The 18507-nt window shown below is 35.0% G+C and overlaps 1 protein-coding gene across 1 annotated transcript; it reads left to right on the top strand.

The window, feature by feature from the left end:
- The first annotated feature begins 69 nt into the window (after positions 1-69).
- Positions 70-17145, top strand: LOC144439039 (transcription initiation factor TFIID subunit 7-like). Its single transcript, XM_078128283.1, has 12 exons — positions 70-185; positions 314-389; positions 1368-1420; positions 2005-2085; positions 3003-3108; positions 3579-3637; positions 10933-11005; positions 12020-12133; positions 13235-13426; positions 14237-14343; positions 15233-15292; positions 16145-17145. Exons 1-12 carry the CDS (start codon positions 93-95, stop codon positions 16172-16174), a joined length of 1044 nt encoding a protein of 347 aa, XP_077984409.1. The 5' UTR covers positions 70-92; the 3' UTR covers positions 16175-17145.
- Positions 17146-18507: the final 1362 nt, after the last annotated feature.

Raw genomic sequence — 18507 nt, 5'->3', positions numbered from 1 at the left:
GTAGCTAAGAATGTAATCATCTCATAGGTCAAAGGTTATATTCAACACAACACCACAGTCAGTGATCGATTCGTTTTCTTGCAGAAACAGAGATGTCTTCGAAGGCAAAAAGAGCACCTGGTGGTCTAAAGAAATCAGATTATCCACAAGAACTTGAAAATCAATATATATTGCGGATGCCAGCGGTGAGTTCTTGTACTCGGCCCGGGCAGAGAATTTGTGCTAAGTAAAGACTATTACTCTAGGGAAGCATTATTACAATTTACATTAATATTGACTATTGTACTACTTATCTTTCTGTTGTTGTTTTCAGCACAAATCAGACAGTCTGAGAAAACTTATACAATCGGGAACTGTGATGAAAGATAAACTAACAATTGAATCACAACGTAAGTACTGAATTATTGCCCTAAAATCAGTCACTTGTGAGCTACATGTAATATTCTATTCCAGGACGGTATTATTCTAGTCCAGGATGATCATAATACAAAATAATGACCGGGTTTTTTTAATACGATATTTCCAAAAAAATATAATTGTCGGTCATTGTTACGATATATACACAAGTCTAGCAACAATGTGACTGTGCCTAAAACGAGCAACAACAATATCACGTGTATGGTTCACAGGTGAAATTATAAATACATTAAAGTGAGTTATCGGGGTAAACATATAAAGGTTGTAAGTCCTTCAAATCTTGGTTTATATCTAGATCATTTCCCAACCCAATACAACCAAACACAATGCAAAGTGTAGTGGCTCTTTAAGTTTATATGCAATGTATCTTTGTACGATATACATGGTTAGATGACCATGTTATTCTCCAATCATTCAGCCATAGGCATGTCTATGATTCAGCCAAGAAAAGAAATAGTAACATAAGGGGTCTTGTTACCACGAGTTGAAAATGAGTAGTGATACAATCCCTATGTCAGTCACAAGTATATTTAAGGCTGAAAAAAATATTAGTTGGGAATAAAATTATACTTTGCAAGTATAGCATATGAATAATCAGGAAATATGATGACAATTTTGAATAGTTTGAGTCATACTTCAAGAATTATAGAACCAATGATTTCGATTTGTGTTGTTGTGATGTATAGCGACCTAGTGTAAAAGCCCATGTTTTTTGTTTGGACATGTTCAACTTGGTTTGCATGTGGTGTACCAGACATTACATGTAAAAGAAAAGCAGAATTGACTTTGTGTTGCTGTATTTAGTGCAAACCATCCTTTGGTAAATAATAACATAATTTTTTAAATATAAAAGTTAATGTGTGAGTAGACTTACTAGATGTTAGATAGTGGGAAATAACAGTTGTTGAAATAATGAAATCTAAAAGAACCTTTTTTTTGTTAATTTTCAGCTGATGGAAGACATTTTACAGTTCGTTTTGAAGGAGATGCATTTTCTGCAAAGGTAAACATTTAATGGTCAACTTTTTGAAATTGATAGATATTGTTAAAAATGTAAATTTATTGGCAAATATATGTTTACCTTAGCCAATACTAAATAGCAAAATGTGTACTCTATGTGACTTGTGAGTACACAGTTATGTGATGAAATTTCTCGGTAATAAAGTAATTTCAAGATATGGTTTGACAATTACAGAAATTGTTTTCCATGAAAATGTTACTAGATCCCAAATCATTAATGTTGTAGCAGCAGTAGTATTGCTGTATGTTGTATGTATTGTGTGTGTGTGTGTGTGTGTGTGTGTGTGTGTCTGTCTATCTCTATGTATGTATGTATGTATGTATGTATGTATGTATGTATGTATGTATGTATGTATGTATGTATGTATGTATGTATGTATGTATGTCTGTGTGTGTATGTGTTTGTGTATGTATGTATGTATGTATGTATGTATGTATGTATGTATGTATGTATGTGTGTCTGTCTGTCTGTCTATCTGTGTGTGTGTGTGTGTGTGTGTGTGTGTGTATGTGTGTGTTATGTGGATAATATTGTTGTCATCTTTGATTTGGTTCTGTTTGTTTTAGTTGGTAGATCTGCCTTCAACCATTGAATCACACAAAACAACAGATAGGAAAACATTCTATAAAACAGCTGATATTGCACAGGTACGTTTGATTATGATTATTTTGTATTCAAATTCACACTTTAAATTGTGAATGCCCAAATTTTTGATCAAGAAACATTGTGTGAATGTGCTACTTGTATATTCCAGCTCCCCATTTTGCACATTTATTTTTGAAAAATACTATTTGAGAGGACACCATACATTACTGTACAGAAAGTTTGGGTTACCCCGGTAACAAACAATGTCATTCACTTTTGCCATGTATGAAATGTGGAGAAAAAAGGATTGTAAAAGTATGACGAAGTACTGGACAAATCTGGCCCACACTTCCAAATAACGCCCCTTGTGGCCAAATAATGCAATCTTTTGTCTTTTCAATAACTGATGTATAACTTTGAAATACATGTGTTTAACAAGTAGTCATGGTTACTGTTTTACTGCAAACTTATCTACAATGAACAAGATTATTGACGTTACTTATAGTATTTTCATGTTGCAATTACCGTAATTTTGAAATATCAGTTTCACTGATGTGTTCATGTCTCTTGCCGTGAATATGAACTTGAGATATCTATTCAGTACATGATAGATATTAAGGGGTGAAGGAAGCAATTTCTTTTAATTTTCATTTCATGGCCAATCAACTAGCTTGCGTAAATGAGGCCAATGACAGATTAAAATTTACACCTGAGAAGCAGTCGTCTATTTTAAAGCTGAACTTTGAAAATGTTGACTTCAAAGAAAAGTATAAGCCTGTATAATCTCTATGGTTCCACTAATAAATCATAGTATTATCTATACTAAGTACTATTCCAAGTCTCTGGGATTCAGACATTAGGGTTTAATTAAACCAAGTAGGAGCCTGTCTGCAGTGCCTGTAGACCACATACATGGTTGGATATTATCCAATAAATTATTATTTGCATACATGACTTTTGTAATAATCTGTTCTGTTAGATGATGATTTGTACAACAGAAGAACAAGAGGCTATCCCAGAAGAGGATGAAGCACATCCAAAAAAGAAAGAGAAACTGGAGAAAAAATTTCAATACAATCACGGCAGTAAGTGAAATCATTGTTCATGTTTGAAACCACTAGTACATGTTATGTAGCCTTTCAATATTTTCTTGTAATTGTTGCCTATTAAATTGATGATTAATTTTTCTACTTGTCGTTGGGGTTACTGTGTACATTGGTTTGATGTCCTTGTGTAAATAACATGAAAGATGTTTATAGCGTTTACTGTTTGTGCCGCCCATGATGCTATTTTGGTCTGCAGAGAATTCTGTTCGTCAACAATAATCAATTTGTTGGATGCTGATTGGGTTTGATAACCAGACGTACTAGGTGGTCATTACATATTGATATGGTTTTATCCATTGTAGTAATTTGCAAGGAGGTTCATTAGTAACACATTTGTCAGTATTATTCTGATAATAAATATTCCATCCTGAAAAGCTTCAAATTCTGTTCTTTTTTCAAAAGTTTTTGAAGTACAAGTTTATCATAAGTCATATTAACTTGTGTTTCAGTCACACCACCTCTGAAAAATGTACGAAAACGAAGATTTAGGAAAACTGCAAAGAAAAAGGTAGGCATCTTGAATTTTGCTGTTTTTACAGCAAGTGATCATGTACAATAGAACATGCAATGAAGGGACTACCACAATTGTCTGTGAACCGAGAGAATTTGCCTTTTATTTCTATTGACTGCAGCAGATTTTAGTGAATTTGAGGGTGTAATATGTGTAAGCATCAACAGCTATGATATTGTCAAGGAGGGTAAACTCCCACTTCCCTTTGATACTGACACTGGCCTATACAATGACCCTTAATTCCTTGAAGCATATACAATTCACTCTACACATACTTATATTTGTGACAGTGTACTTACTTCCACAGTCATAGCTACATGTATTCGTGTTACATAGCATCCTACCCACTGTACCAGGTTCCTATTTATGTCACCTCATGAACCAAGCATATTTTACGTAAAATGTATGAGTCAGGCATATGCTCCAAATCTTGCCCGTCGACATATGCCAATTAGTATGACGATGAATTTATTATCCTATCAGTAGTCGTTATTGTGGTATTTTATATAGCCATGGTTACTACTACTAGTCTGTAAGGTACACCACGACAGGGCGCCCTCACACATTGGTCAATTCCTAGATGAAGCAGGCCAGTGAGGTCAAGCAACCTAACATATCTTAGTCATAATAATATAATAAATAATAATAAACATTTATATAGCGCCATATATCCACGACAGTGCTCATAGGCGAAATAAATGAAATAAATCAAAAGGTATTGCACGGGAAAAAAAATTACAAGTATGGCTGAAAAAGGTAAAAAGTAAAAAAAAAAAAAAAAAAAAAAAAAAAAGTAGCGCAGAAACATTGTCTCAACAAAGGTAAAACGCTATTTTAAAAAAAATGGGAACGTACAATGATTTAAAATTATTTAAAGAGGTTTCAACTAAATCTAAACAAATGTTTCGTAAGAGTAATGGTTATTTAAATACTTGATTGTATTTGAAGCCAAATAATGAACTTAATAATATTCTGGTATAAATTTATGGAAAAGATTTCACAGCTTTATAGAATATTGATAATATTGAAAATTAATATTGTTATGTAAATATTAAAATACATGTTTTTTTTAAACACATAATTGATGATTAAAAGACTTGACTGGGCTTTCAATTCTTCTGTCATAGAATATTTACATCCGGAGGCATATAGACAATATAATATAATATTTATAACATGTACATGACAACAATGGAATGTGACAAACAGGGTTAGACAGCTGACTAGGAACCAAGCAACAATTGTTTATTGATCTTCATCTAATTGACAGAATTTCTGTTGTTATCAGACACCATCCATTGTTTAGTTGATAACAACTACAGTGTACAAACAATGTTTCTTTTATTTAGTGTGTTGCTAATTTAGAATTTATCAAGATTGAATCACTGATGTAAAAATACGGATAAAGAAAATTGGAAGGCTGTTTTGAAATTCCCATTTTTGTAGGAGGGACTTTTCTTACAAAATTTGCTTCAAAGGTTAAAGTTCATCAATCCATGTTGTTTTACTTTGTACATTTACCAATTGACAGACTATATTGGACTGTAGATATAACCTTTGACCTCATTATAAATAGGCACTCGACTCTCATCACATGTAGATATGCATAGTACACCTTAACTTACTGACAATTGAAAATTCTTTGCAACTCTAATTGTTTTGAGTATATGTGAGGATTGAGAATCCAGCATTTATATACTAGTCTAGGTGAGCCTGTCATGTGATGCATCGTGAGTGTTTGCTTTCTAGCGAAATATTCAGAACTTGTCATGTTCTTTCAAAATGGCTAGTGCAACACAAGTACTAGAAGGTATCACGGAAGATTTCCTGTCCTGTGCTATCTGTTTTGACGAGTACAAGAAACCTAAACTTCTGCCTTGTCAACACACTTTTTGTGAGGAGTGCTTAGTTCAGCTTGCTGGCCCAAAGAAGGAACTTATCTGTCCATTATGTTCAACCTGTTGCCCACTACCTAGTGATCTTGTGTCAGCACTGCCAAACAACTTCTTCATGAAAAATTTTGTGGAGGAGTTCAAGAGAAGAAGTGAAATACTGGGGAAGAAGAGTAACACAAAGTGTGAAGGATGTCAACAAAAAATCTCAACAAATTGGTGTCAGGAGTGTCAACAAATACTGTGCTCGTCCTGTGTTGATATACATAAAAATATTGCATCTACACGATCACACCGGATTCTCGCCATTGAAGAGCGCAAGACTCCATCATCAGATTGTGAGCCATCTTTGAATTGTACAGTTCACCCAGGTAATCAGCTTAAATATTTCTGTGACACCTGTGAAGTTCTCGTCTGCCTAGAGTGCATTGTTATAAAACATTGCATTCCAGAACATGTCCACCAAGAGATACAAGAAGCAGCAGACAGGTTTACAGACAAACTAAACAGACATCTTACTGAATTGAAAGTAAAGGAAACGTGTGCCCATCAAACTTTTGTCACAGCTAAGCAGGCATGTCAGCAATTGACAACCAATCACCTAAAGAAGAAAGATGATGTGAAAGCCAGGACAGAGGAAATGATCCAGAAAGTACGGGAAGATGAGGCCAGAGCTCTGGCAGAGCTGACTAAGGGTTATCAAATCGAAAAGAAACTAAGAGAGGTCGTGATCGATGAATTAGAGTATGAACACAGCACAATACAGAACACTTGCAGAAATGTTGAAAAACTGGTTCAAAATTGCACTCCGGCTCATGTCTTGTCGAACATTAGAGGTATAATGAAAGACATCAGCAAGGTACTGCAACCTGATAAGAAATCAAACCCACAGCAAGTGGAGGATTCACAGCCACAACATTCATTACTTGGTGTCCAAGTTCCTCTCTTTTCTGATTCTTGTACAGAGTCATCAGATCAGACAGGCCAAGGTTTTCTGAAGGAGAAAAAGGAACACCCAGTCATGTTGCCGCCAGGAATCCCAGCTGTTAACAACGATCCACTTGACACTCAGCCAGGACTTTCAAAGGAACAAGAAGGGCAGCCAAAGCATACTAGCAGAGTGGAACCAGCTATAATCCGTCAAAAAGTACCCCCACTACCACCTAAAACAAAAAGACACCCCACAGAGCAGACCGCATTTTTTGAAAAACAAACTGTGAAGTCTCAGGTATTTGATAGCGATGTTGATCTCAACAGATGCAGCATTGAGAATATACCACATAAACTCCTTAAAGGTGAATCTCTGAACTTGATAGTTAAGATGAAAGATACTGAAGGAAGACAAATCACTATTCAAGACGTGAAAGCAGAGTTGAGAAAACCAAGTGGGTCAGTGGTCACCCTGCCGACAGAAGTTCTTACAGATGGCAGTCAGATTGTTACTGTGACTAGTGATATGGATGGCCAACACAGAGTAACATTGACATTTGATGATCAACACATACCTGGGTCACCTTTTGAATTCTCTGTCATCAGTGGGTTAGTGAAAACCATAGGAGTGAAGAAGGGTAGTCAGGTGGGTCAATTCAAAGAACCCACCGGGCTAGCAGTCAATAAACACAGGGATATCATTGTAGCTGACACTGGTAATGATCGGCTTCAAATTCTTGACAAACATGGAAATGTCAAAAATGAATTTAAGCTAGATCGAACGGTCAAACCCCGTGACATTGCAGTGTCAGCAGACAATGTATATTTTGTGTTGGATGATTCTCGTCATCAAGTAGCAGTGATAAATGAAACCGGGAAGCTGCTTAGATGGTTTGGGGATGGCAAGCTGTCCAAGCCCTTGGGGATAGCCATAAGTCCTTTAGATAGTACCGTGTATGTTGTTGATGCTACTAGAGTCAGTTTTGAGATTAAAAGATTCACACAAGAGGGCATGCTTCTTAATATTTATCCTTGTAAAGGGAAGTGGTCATCTCCATATTTCATTACCTTCAATTTTCAAGGTTTCCTGTTTGTGGCAGATAGGTCTGGCCATAACGTTCAAGTCTATGATGCATATGGCAACTTCAAGCACGAATTAGGTTCTGGTACCGGTACAGCATTGCATTATCCCAAAGGTATCAGCTTTGGCCAAAGTGGGCACATGTATGTCACTGATGACAGCAGAGTTCAGAAGTTTGATCAGAATGGCAAATATGTCTGTCGCATAGATGAGAAGGCCCATAAACTCAACAACCCCAGGGGTATAGTTGTGATAGAGGATGATGGGCCAGTGAAAATATTTGTAGCTGATACTAAGAATCACTGCGTCAGGTTGTATGTTGAATGAAGGAGGATGAGTTGCAACCCCCCCCCCCCCCTCCCGAATTTTAAGCAGTAACATGTTTACATTTGAATACATTAATTTTGTATTTTCAAGAGAAGATGTAAAGTTATGCATGATTTCTGTGAGAACATTTTAGAGGAATTTTACATGTTATCGCAGCAGTTTGGCAAGCTGACTAAAATTCAACATCTGAGAGGATTCAATTTGTTGTGTTTACCGTATTTTGCATAACTATGTTTATGCTTTTTTCTCTTTTCTATAGTTTCAATAACTGTCAGAAACAGAAAATATAACACAAAGGATGAATACAATAAATTTACAATACATAGTAATGAAAATTTATACTCACAGGAAGTGAATCATCTCGTCAGTATCATCAGGGGTGTACTACAATGGGCTATTGTCACATGTCTCGGAAGAGACACGTGAAATGAGAAGTACACCTGAGTGACCTCTGATGATGCTGACAAGACGTCAGCGAAAATTTGGGATTCACTTCCAAGAAATATTTTGACTCAGAGTAGAAATTTTCATTACTAAGCATGAACCCAGAATCCATGAACATTCATTCTCACATGTACAATACAGTGGACAAAATGAATCACCCCCCCCCCCCCCCCCCTCCCTTGCTCTAGATTCCCTACGGCACCCAATGGCAACTAAGGGATTCACATATTCACGTTACTGTATGTAATGTGTAAGACACTTTGTAAGAGACCTACAGACAGAACCAACCATTTAACATAAAGACAGTCATAGTTTTTTCTGTGGTACAAGATAAAGTAACATTTGTAGTTTTTGACACATTCCTCAGAAATATTACTCAGCCGAACAAGCCAAACAGGATTGTCATTGACAGTAACCAGATCTGATTTTTCCAGCATTATTTGGTGTTCAAGCTTGCCACATTTGAGATTTCAATTTCAAAAACTGATGTTTTTTCAAGCAATAATGTGTGTGCATACATTGTATTAGTACTGTTTATAATTACATTTCTATATGAGCTGTCGAAGTGTCAATGTTACGACATTTAATGAATTACACAGAACCATTGCAATGTCACCAGTAGAAACTTTGGTGATATTACATTCTTGAGCTATTTCTCAAAGACTAATTTTCACTAATTACCAGACTAGTACATTGTGTTTATGTACAAGAAGGCCTTTAGTCACTACATATTTTTGCATTTTTGTTTTCAGTGAAATTTTAAAGTAGAAATATTAAAGTTTTTAGGGAAAATTTTCAGGTTTACAGTTTCCTATAGTTACTGGTATACACAGTAAATTTAGATGTGTCCAGGTAATTTATTCATATTACCAATTGCATTCTGACTTGCTAGTGATATTGTTACACGCTGTAACACTAACAATTTGCCTATCATGAGTAATTATAGTACATGTATGTGAATTCTCCTGATAACAAAAACTTTTAATGAAATAAATTAAATATGACCATTCAATCCAGATGTATACAGTGTTCAATATACATGTGCCTACACTTTCAATATTGTACATGAAGTCAGTAAAACAAGGTAGAGACAATTGTGACCGCCATTGCCTGTTCACCTATAGATTAAGCACCTTTAGATTAAGGCCTGTCAGATGCTGCTCTTACAATATAACTTGTGGTTCACCTGTACATGTATGTCATAATATTGTGGTTTATGTTTCTACACAAAGTAGAGTTCAAGAATCCCTTTCTGAGTTTTGAGCAAGTGCCAGCCTGGTGTTCACATCATGTGGACATTTGACTGGTGCAGGCATTAGCTTTTCCAGTTCCTCACACATACTGATTAGACATGATATTGTCAGCCTAGTGTTAGCATAGAACTACATGTAGCGTGGTGTAACATACAGATGTAGAGCTAGTGCAGGTATTAACCATTCCAGTAGGCCCTGTAAGCCCAGTGTTAGCACTATAAGTACCTAGCCCTATACTAGCATAGTCAGAAATCAATTCTAGAGCAGTATTGATTGCATGAACTATTATGTTAGTCACCCAGATATGTACTTATCTGACATGCAGTCAAATCTTGTAACATGAAGACAGGCAAGTCTTTTATAGCAGTGAATTATAGTCACAAAGCACTTCAAGATGTCAAGCTTGGAAGTGACATGCGAACAATGACATACCATATTTTCTTGACAAATGAATTCAATCAAAATAGGATATATTATTTAGATCATGCATCAGAAGTGTGTGATGTTAAAGGCCAAGGTTTCAATCTCAGGTTCTCACAGTAGTGTTACCTTACCAGTGGAGCCATGAGGATTACATAGGATTATTCTTCTGTTCCTGGCCAATCTTTTCTATAGCTTTCTCAAACAACTGTTTTTCACACCTTCAAAGTGGGCCTTTTAACACAGTTTTTGCACACACAGATGGAACAGTACCATACCATGTACCAATAAATGCTCTGTTCTCCCTTCATAGTTTGTCATATGTTCATCAATATATTGTGTCGACTTCATTACATCAAATATATATTTTCAGTGTTCAATGAGTTCTTAATGAAGGCATGGGTTGAGATCATTCACATAATGATGAAATCAGACAGCAGGAGAATAAATTATATAGTTTGACTACTTTCAGTAAACAATTTAATTGTTTCATAAAGTGATTTATTATTTAGTATATTGTTCATACTTTAGGCCATCAGCCTTAAAGTAATTGCTGAGCAAAAGATGAAACACATCAAAGGGGTAGAAGAAGAGAGGAGTTTCCATACACAATTCTTGTATGTTATTGAATCACCCTTCCATTGTGTTTACTGGCTGAAACATCACAAGTGACACTTGGTGGTCCTTCCTGACACTTGGCAGCTCACTGCAATGTTTCATGTCAATATTTTCTCATATTATACAAAGTAATAAAGTAGTACAAGTGTTCTGAAATTCCACTGTGACAATAGAGTCATTGTGACTGTTCTTAGTGACTGCCATCAACGTGTGGTATCTGTCATTTCTTTTGTTTATGTTACTGATATTGTATGACAGGTATCACTATTAGTCAACACAGGCATATTAGTTTAACATTATACTATGGTTTGTTCTTGTTATTTACAGTACATAGAATCACCAGACACAGAGAAAGAAGTAAAAAGACTGTTTAGAGTGGACACTGATGCTCATGTTGTGCGTATCCTTTTAAGTTAAGATTTAGAATACATGTACTTGTAATAATATGATATCCCTGTATCACAATCAAACCTCTTTGAATCATAGCAGGACTGTGAACCTCAAACTGAACACAAGAACTTCAATATGGTAATCATTCCAAATTTTAGAAAACTCTTGAGGACTTCATTTTGCCCTGAAGCATTTTCTTCAAGGATATCTCAGGGGTGACCCTATTTTTTTTATGTTTCTCATTATTTTTTCATGGCAACTATATTTCAGTCGGTCAATTTAAAGAAAAAAAGTAAAAAAAATAAATAATCTTCTTCATGTTTCTCTGCCTCTCCTTTTCTTCCTCTCTATCTTCTTTTTATTGGATTCTTGGTAGCAAGCCCTTTCCCAGCTTATTTACACAATGGCATGTTCTCAGCCCATGTACTTGAATAACTTCTGTCATGAAAGAAATGCTCTGTATGTGAATAAGTGTCATTGTTACCGCCAAGACTGTAGATGACATCAACAGTCCAGACACGTACTTATTCTTGACAGAGAGGGCACTGTTCTGCAAAATACTAAAGGCGGGCAAAAATAAAAATATTATTTTATTTTGATGTCGTAGGTAAAAATTGGGTCGGTCGGGTAATTATCTTTACCAGTACTTTCAAGGACTGTCAATGCAATTGAAACTTCTTTTCAGCAAAAAGTTAAAAAAACAACAACAAAACAAGGAAATAAAACAAAACAAAAAATAATGAAAACCCTTGAAAATAGAGCATTATGTGACAAGAAAATTTAAGAAATGAACTTTTGTGCATTAAACTGGTTGATGGAAAATGTCATGGATTGACAGAAGAGTGAAATTTTGTCTAGATTTGATGCGGATACATTGAAGCAAGAGAATGTTATTTCTGCTGATGTCATGAATGTTAGCACTGCAATAAGGAGGACAGTAGTTTAGGACATTGTCATATGGGTACATTACAGTAAAGCTAAGGAAGGCTGGTTTATGTGTTTAGGACCTTAACCTTACATATAGGATGGGAAGTATTGGCTGATGAAGATAGCAAAGATGATAGTAAACCAGGAGGTTTATTAGACATAGATTCAAACACTATGTCACCAGCAAATCTATCAGGACCTCAAAGTCTAGGTAAGTGCAGTCAAAGGAAGGGAAATGCTGACAATCTTTTGAGGTACTGTGTTTATCTCTCTTTATCTACACTTTGTGTAGACTGTTGGAATGAGGTGTGGTGAGGATCGTGATGTACAGAGAAATAGTGTTTTCGTTACCTCTTTTCTACATTATCAAGTATATCATTGGGTATTATGCTACTACAATGTGTCCTTGAGTAGATGATGTGGCTTTTTGTGGGCTCCATTCCTTCGTGGTTAAAATTTAATGAAAAAAACTTTCATCTAGTAGTCACACAGAAATAAAGTATTTAGTGAAGGGGTGGGGGTGGGGTGGGGGTTTCTATGAAGACTTCTTTTAGGTGAAAAGCAGCATGAATTAATCTGTAACTCTCTGAAATCATTGTATGACAGAACTACCTACTAAGTTACTCGTGATGACTCCCCTGCTTTCTAGTGTACGTGTTTGAAAATCACAATGTCTATAACTGTGGTAATCATTACAACAAGTGTCATACAAAATACCTTATGGTTTGTTCAACCCATGCAACAAAGAACAGTCGTGATGTGGTCTCTTTGACATTGTTGAGATAAAACATACGTTCATCCAATTAGTAAGTAAGTTTATTTGTAAAGACGGCTACAGGCCCAGTTTTTTGTATGCAACATAAATATACACTTCAAAAAAGGTAGTGGAAGCACTGTGCGAAAATTAGTTTCTCATTTTGAAAGTATAAGAAATGAAACACGCAAGTTCATTGAACTTTTTGAAATTGTGTGAGTTTATCAGTTTATCAGTGTATAAATGTTTTGATGACTATGTCTATACTATAAACGTCACCATCAACACCAACAACACTGACGTTTAATTGAGGGGAAAAGCGATAATAGCGATATATATATATTTTTTTTTTTTTTTTTTTTTTTTTCTCGAATACCACACGTGGAGATACTTTTGGTACAGTGACTCATAAGCCAATTACCTGGCTGGGGTTTCACATAATTACTACTTGTATATTACAAAGAATTTTCTCTTTGAGTACTTTATGTACGTGTATACTTTTGTATGTGAAACTGTGTCACTATAATAAAACAATATCTATCTACTGTGTACCTCTAGCTGAACATGATGAACTACGAGAGATCTTTCAGGACATCAGTAGCTCTGAGAATGAAGATGAAGATGTGAACATTATGGACTTTGATGATAATGAAGATGGTGGTAGTACCAGTCAACAGATGATTGATGACAGGGATGTGTTGAGTCAACAGTCAGCATTAAGTGAAGACACACAGCAAAGTAATCAACAAGGTAAAGTTGAAATAAACAATATGTAAATATAACATGTACATGTAAGTTTGCAGACTGTATTAAGTGGAGATATACTGCAAGGCAATCAAAAGTACAGTAAAAATGATGAACAATTCATACACTACTTCATACACTACTTCATGTGTAAGTTAAGACAATACTTGAATATAAGTAACATGTAATTCTGCAGTCTGTGTTAAGTAAAGACGCACATCAAAGTAATTTAATAACAAGGTAAAGCTAAAATGATATCTGATAACATGTAATTTTGCATTCTGTGTTAAGTAAAGACGCACATCAAAGTAATTTAATAACAACGTAAAGCTAAAATGATGTCTGATTATATATAACATGTAATTTTGTATTCTGTGTTAAGCAAAGACACAGATCAAAGCAAACAACAAAGCAAAGTTAAATGAACAATGTTCCTCTATGTCAACTAAGATAATGCTGAAATATCATAATATTATGTAGTCTTGGTAACCCAGACTCTTGCTGCTGGGGGCTCTGCCTACAAGACCTCCCAAGCAAGACCCTGGAGAAACAAAATTCCAACTCGCCCGTGCAAGAAGTAGCTTCTAGAGCTTCTAGATTTATACTAAATTAATACAATACTGAAATATACCTTCTTGTTTCGTCAGCTGTTAGCCTTCAGATAAACATCCCAATCTATCAGAGTTGAAATAGTGATTGAGTTAAATTAATACACTAAAATAATACTGAAATATGATAATTTGTCAACATTTAGCATTATGTTAGCAAAGCAATAAACTCCAACTCAGACATTTCCGTTTGTATTTTCACCATTAGAATTAGTTACAAAGCTAGATGAACTAGAACAAGAAATAGAAGCATTACAAGACAGACAGAGAACACAGGAAGAAGCTATTGCTAATGTAGAAAACCCAGCTCTCAAGGTAAGTACTTGTATTACTTTCTGATCTTCGCACACAGCTGACAGACCAAGTAATAACACTCTCATATCTCATATCTCATATCCGACTCAACTTCTGTATGTACGTACCTGGATCACACTTGAACTTTAAAGGGAATTAGCTCAGACTATACACAGTTTGTGTTTAAAGATTTACACTGGAAAACAAGGCAAACACCCAGCATAGTGCCTCGTTCATTGACTTCCCGCGAAGCCAAGTCCTCTTACCAAGAATTGAACTGAAGTGCCTGTCCCAAGTGTACTTTATTGTGACGTCCTTAAAGTCTAAATTTACATAACGCATGGCCAATGGCCAAATAATTAATGCAATCCATATATAGCTTTTCTAGGCGTGATCATGCCCTAAAAGTATTCTCAAAACATTGATGAATGATCACTATGAATCCTAGATATTTATGAAATGCAGACTGTCGTCTCATGTATTCGAGTATGCTTGGAATCCTGTGTGGTCTGAATCCAATATCCTTGAGACAGTCTATTGACCTTTCAGTCAAACTAGGACATGCGATGTTGTTAAAATATTAAGTTTACTGAAAATATGAATATGTCATCTGTGACACTTGCTCTTATGTTCATGCTGTCCACAAAAATGATCCACAAAAGAATATTAATCATTCTTGGAAAAATTGATATTTTCATATCTAGATATTGAATAATCGTTTGATATTATAATAAAATAAACTCATTCACCTATTGATCATCAAATGAATTGAATTTTCTTGAAAAGAGTTTGATATTTCTTGATTTAAGCCCAAGCAACGTATACCAGTGGTAGAAATATTGGGGGAAAATATAAAGACTTTTTACTTAAGAGAAAGCTATTTTTAATCAGCTATATCTTTCTTATTCAGCAACGTTTCCAAGAAGCTTTAGAAAGAATCAGAGAAGAAGAGCAGAAAAAACAAACAGAGGTGAGAATATGTAGCTATTATGCAATACGAATAAGGGATTTTACGTCTCATTGCAGATCTTGAGAGTTATGCAAATATGCCTAGCAACAACGGTTGTCAAACATGTGATCATGGTCAAACTTTCAGTGTGGCCATGTGCGATGATGTTGAGAACAATGGTGTTGCTAAGCATTTGACACTTTCAGCTTGACCACCCTCACATGTGGTTGCTGTGAATGCAATGTCTCACACGGGATCTCGTGAGATCTGTCGTGAGACGAAAGGTCTTATTGCCTTAATTGCAATTTGAAAATTATTTACCATAGTTATGCAATGTAGGTAGATATGTAGGTCTTCCCTATGTCTTTGTATTACAAAGCCAATTTAGTGCATTTAATTTAAGTATTATAAGTGCTTTTCAAATTATAATTAAGACAGTCTGAATTGCATAATACTTCTTCTGCATTGATAGATCTTAGCAGTCATTTCAATACAATAACATTCCCTAGACTTTCCTGTACATAGAAGTACATGTTGTACAAAAAAGACTACTACATGTAGTATCTTAATGACAACTAAATTTAATCCAAGTTGTGACACTTCCATTCTCAGTCAGCGAGATGCAGTCAGCTCTTTAGCTGAAACATTGTTTACAGATTGAAAAAGTTACTTGCTAGGCCTATAAATTAAAGCAATTGAAACAGTGTTATACAATGTACACTTGATATGAAAGCAATGAACTGTTGTAAGATTTGAAAACCAATTATCTCGCACTATTATCCATTTCTAAGTACACTATAAGTCAAACATATAGTTTTTTTAAGCCATTCTTTACCGAATTATAATAATCTGTACATGTTGATTTTTTTTCAGTTCGACCTACTTAAAGCCAAACTGTCATGACAACAGAAATGCAGTAGTAAATAGAAGTACAAGTTTACAGTAGCTGAAAGAATATGAGTTCACAGTAACCAATAGGAAAGTAACAACATCAGAATAGGTTAATGAATGGCTTGTTATCCAGTTGGTCTACCATATTGTGTAGAAAGAAATGACATCTATGGATCTCAGAAGGCTGAATATACTGGACAGTTTGCTGTCATGTTTGATTTTCAAATGCTACTGACATCAACCTTTTTGTTGTAACACAATGTGACATATGAAAATTTTCACTGGAAAATATATTGTCAGTAGTTCCATGAAGAAAATTTGATAGTGAAATATAGTCACATTGGAATGACACCTTTGACATTCTGTAGTGGATATGTCACTTGCAATGTTAGGATACAAGGTCAACAGTATTTCATTAATATTAATCTATATAGCCCTGATATGGGTTTCGTGGACCAAGGTTGTATGGCGGAAGGGCCTGATTCTAGGAGGGAACGTAAGCCGTACTACCAAGGTTTGGAAAACCCATATCCAGGCTGTACAGGTTTTATCATATACCCCATGTAGTGGTACGAAAACATCATTTGAATCACATAATCACATAAATTGGTACTAAAATATTATTTTATTTGCAAAAATGTAAAAATGTGAAGAAATTAACAAAGCCAAATCACTGAGAGAATGGATATCGATGAGTGTGCCACTTGCCATATTTGGACAAAGTATGCCGGGGCGTGATATGGAAAATTATTGCCCGGGTTCGGTGTGCGTGCTCTCCATTGAATTGCATTGGAATCGATACTGGGTATAAGATAATGGTCTTTAGTGTCTCTTAGTACAGGGTTACTTGTCTGCTGTGACACACATTCAGAAGTCTAATGTTTGTATTTATACATCATATTTATGTAAGAGTTTCATGATATTAGCGTCAAAGTAGTATTAGAATAGAAAATAAGTAAAAAAAAATTGACTGTAAAAAAACTCAGAATGTATTCATTTGGGTTTATTCATGATGGTCATCATCATTAAAAGTGGCCACATAGATGTCAAATGGGTATTAATTTGGATTTTGTATTGATCAAACAACTGTATTGTATTGTATTATATTTTTTTTGACATTCGAAAAATAATGTGAAACAACATAGACCAATTCTGTGTTTGTGACTGAAAGCTATAAAATTAGTAAAAAGTTAGTTATTGTACATACAATAACTAACTATTTTACACTTTTTTTTAATAGTTGCAATTTAATAAGTTATCAACTTGATGTTGTATATTTTGTAACACATTTTTTTTTCAAGAAGAAAAAACAGTTGAGTTCGTTTGTTCGTCAATTAGAAATCCAAAGTAAATAGCTATTTGTCATCCTTATGGCCACTTTAAATTAGAACTCACTTAGTGGGTTTTCTCTACTCAGACTATGTTAAAGTAGTGATAGATCCTCAGAATACTAAATATCTTTCTGTAATTATACAAGTAAATGTTATTTCATTTTGAACGTCAACCATAAATATAGTAAGTGATGGAATTGATAAGACAAGCCAGCTTGTATGGATAATGAAGTAATACTTTGCCATACATGTGTACAGGGGCAAATAATCATGACTGAAATAGTAATGCGATACTTACAGTTCAATGACACCTTGTGAAATATTGAAATAAAATATCTTGAAACAAAACCCACCATTCTCTTGTGTAGTTTTAGTGATGTCCTTTATATATATCATGATGAACCTTATTTTTGAAATTAATTCATGAATATATCATTGACTGGTGTAAATTCATCTATTCAGAAATAACAACACCCCCACCCCCAAGAATGAGGAATATGTAAGCTGTTCAGCCAATTGATACAGAATAAAGAACCTAAGGTTGATGGAGAGGTTCCTTCTTTCCCTATAACCTCATCATTGTTCCATAGTTTGCAGACAAACCTGTGTCTAGTGTACATGTCACTACACATACTATTCAGCTCTCTTTCCAAGAGAAATAATGCAAAAAGATTTTAGAGTGAGTGGTTTCATCTTTTTCCTGTGAGCTAAATTAGTAATTTTTCAATATTCTGATGGTATATAAGCTCAGATAGAATATTGGCAATACAGCTTATAAGGAAAGTCAGACTTTGAATTGAATGGCTGATAACCCTTTTCTAGTCATGCTCGGTTGAACACGATGGAGTCATCAGATAGTTGAAGTAATGAGTCATGTCTTTTAGTTTGATTACCAATGTGATTGAACTCGCTGATAAGACAAAGACGCAGTATGGATTAGAAGTGGTAGGGTGAAACCCTGGAGAGGGTCTATGATGAAACCTAGACACACACACACACACACACACACACACA

This window comes from Glandiceps talaboti, chromosome 8 (genome assembly GCF_964340395.1).
Source record: "Glandiceps talaboti chromosome 8, keGlaTala1.1, whole genome shotgun sequence".
Classification (NCBI taxonomy): Eukaryota; Metazoa; Hemichordata; class Enteropneusta; family Spengelidae; genus Glandiceps; species Glandiceps talaboti.
This window is presented reverse-complemented; position numbering and strand designations above follow the sequence as displayed.

Excerpts from the sequence above, each read along its gene's own strand:
- LOC144439039 (XM_078128283.1), top strand. The coding sequence starts at position 93 with ATGTCTTCGAAGGCAAAAAGAGCACCTGGTGGTCTAAAGAAATCAGAT. Across the intron at positions 1,421-2,004 it reads GAGATGCATTTTCTGCAAAG|TTGGTAGATCTGCCTTCAAC; the intron begins GTAAACATTTAA and ends TGTTTGTTTTAG. Across the intron at positions 15,293-16,144 it reads AGCAGAAAAAACAAACAGAG|TTCGACCTACTTAAAGCCAA; the intron begins GTGAGAATATGT and ends ATTTTTTTTCAG.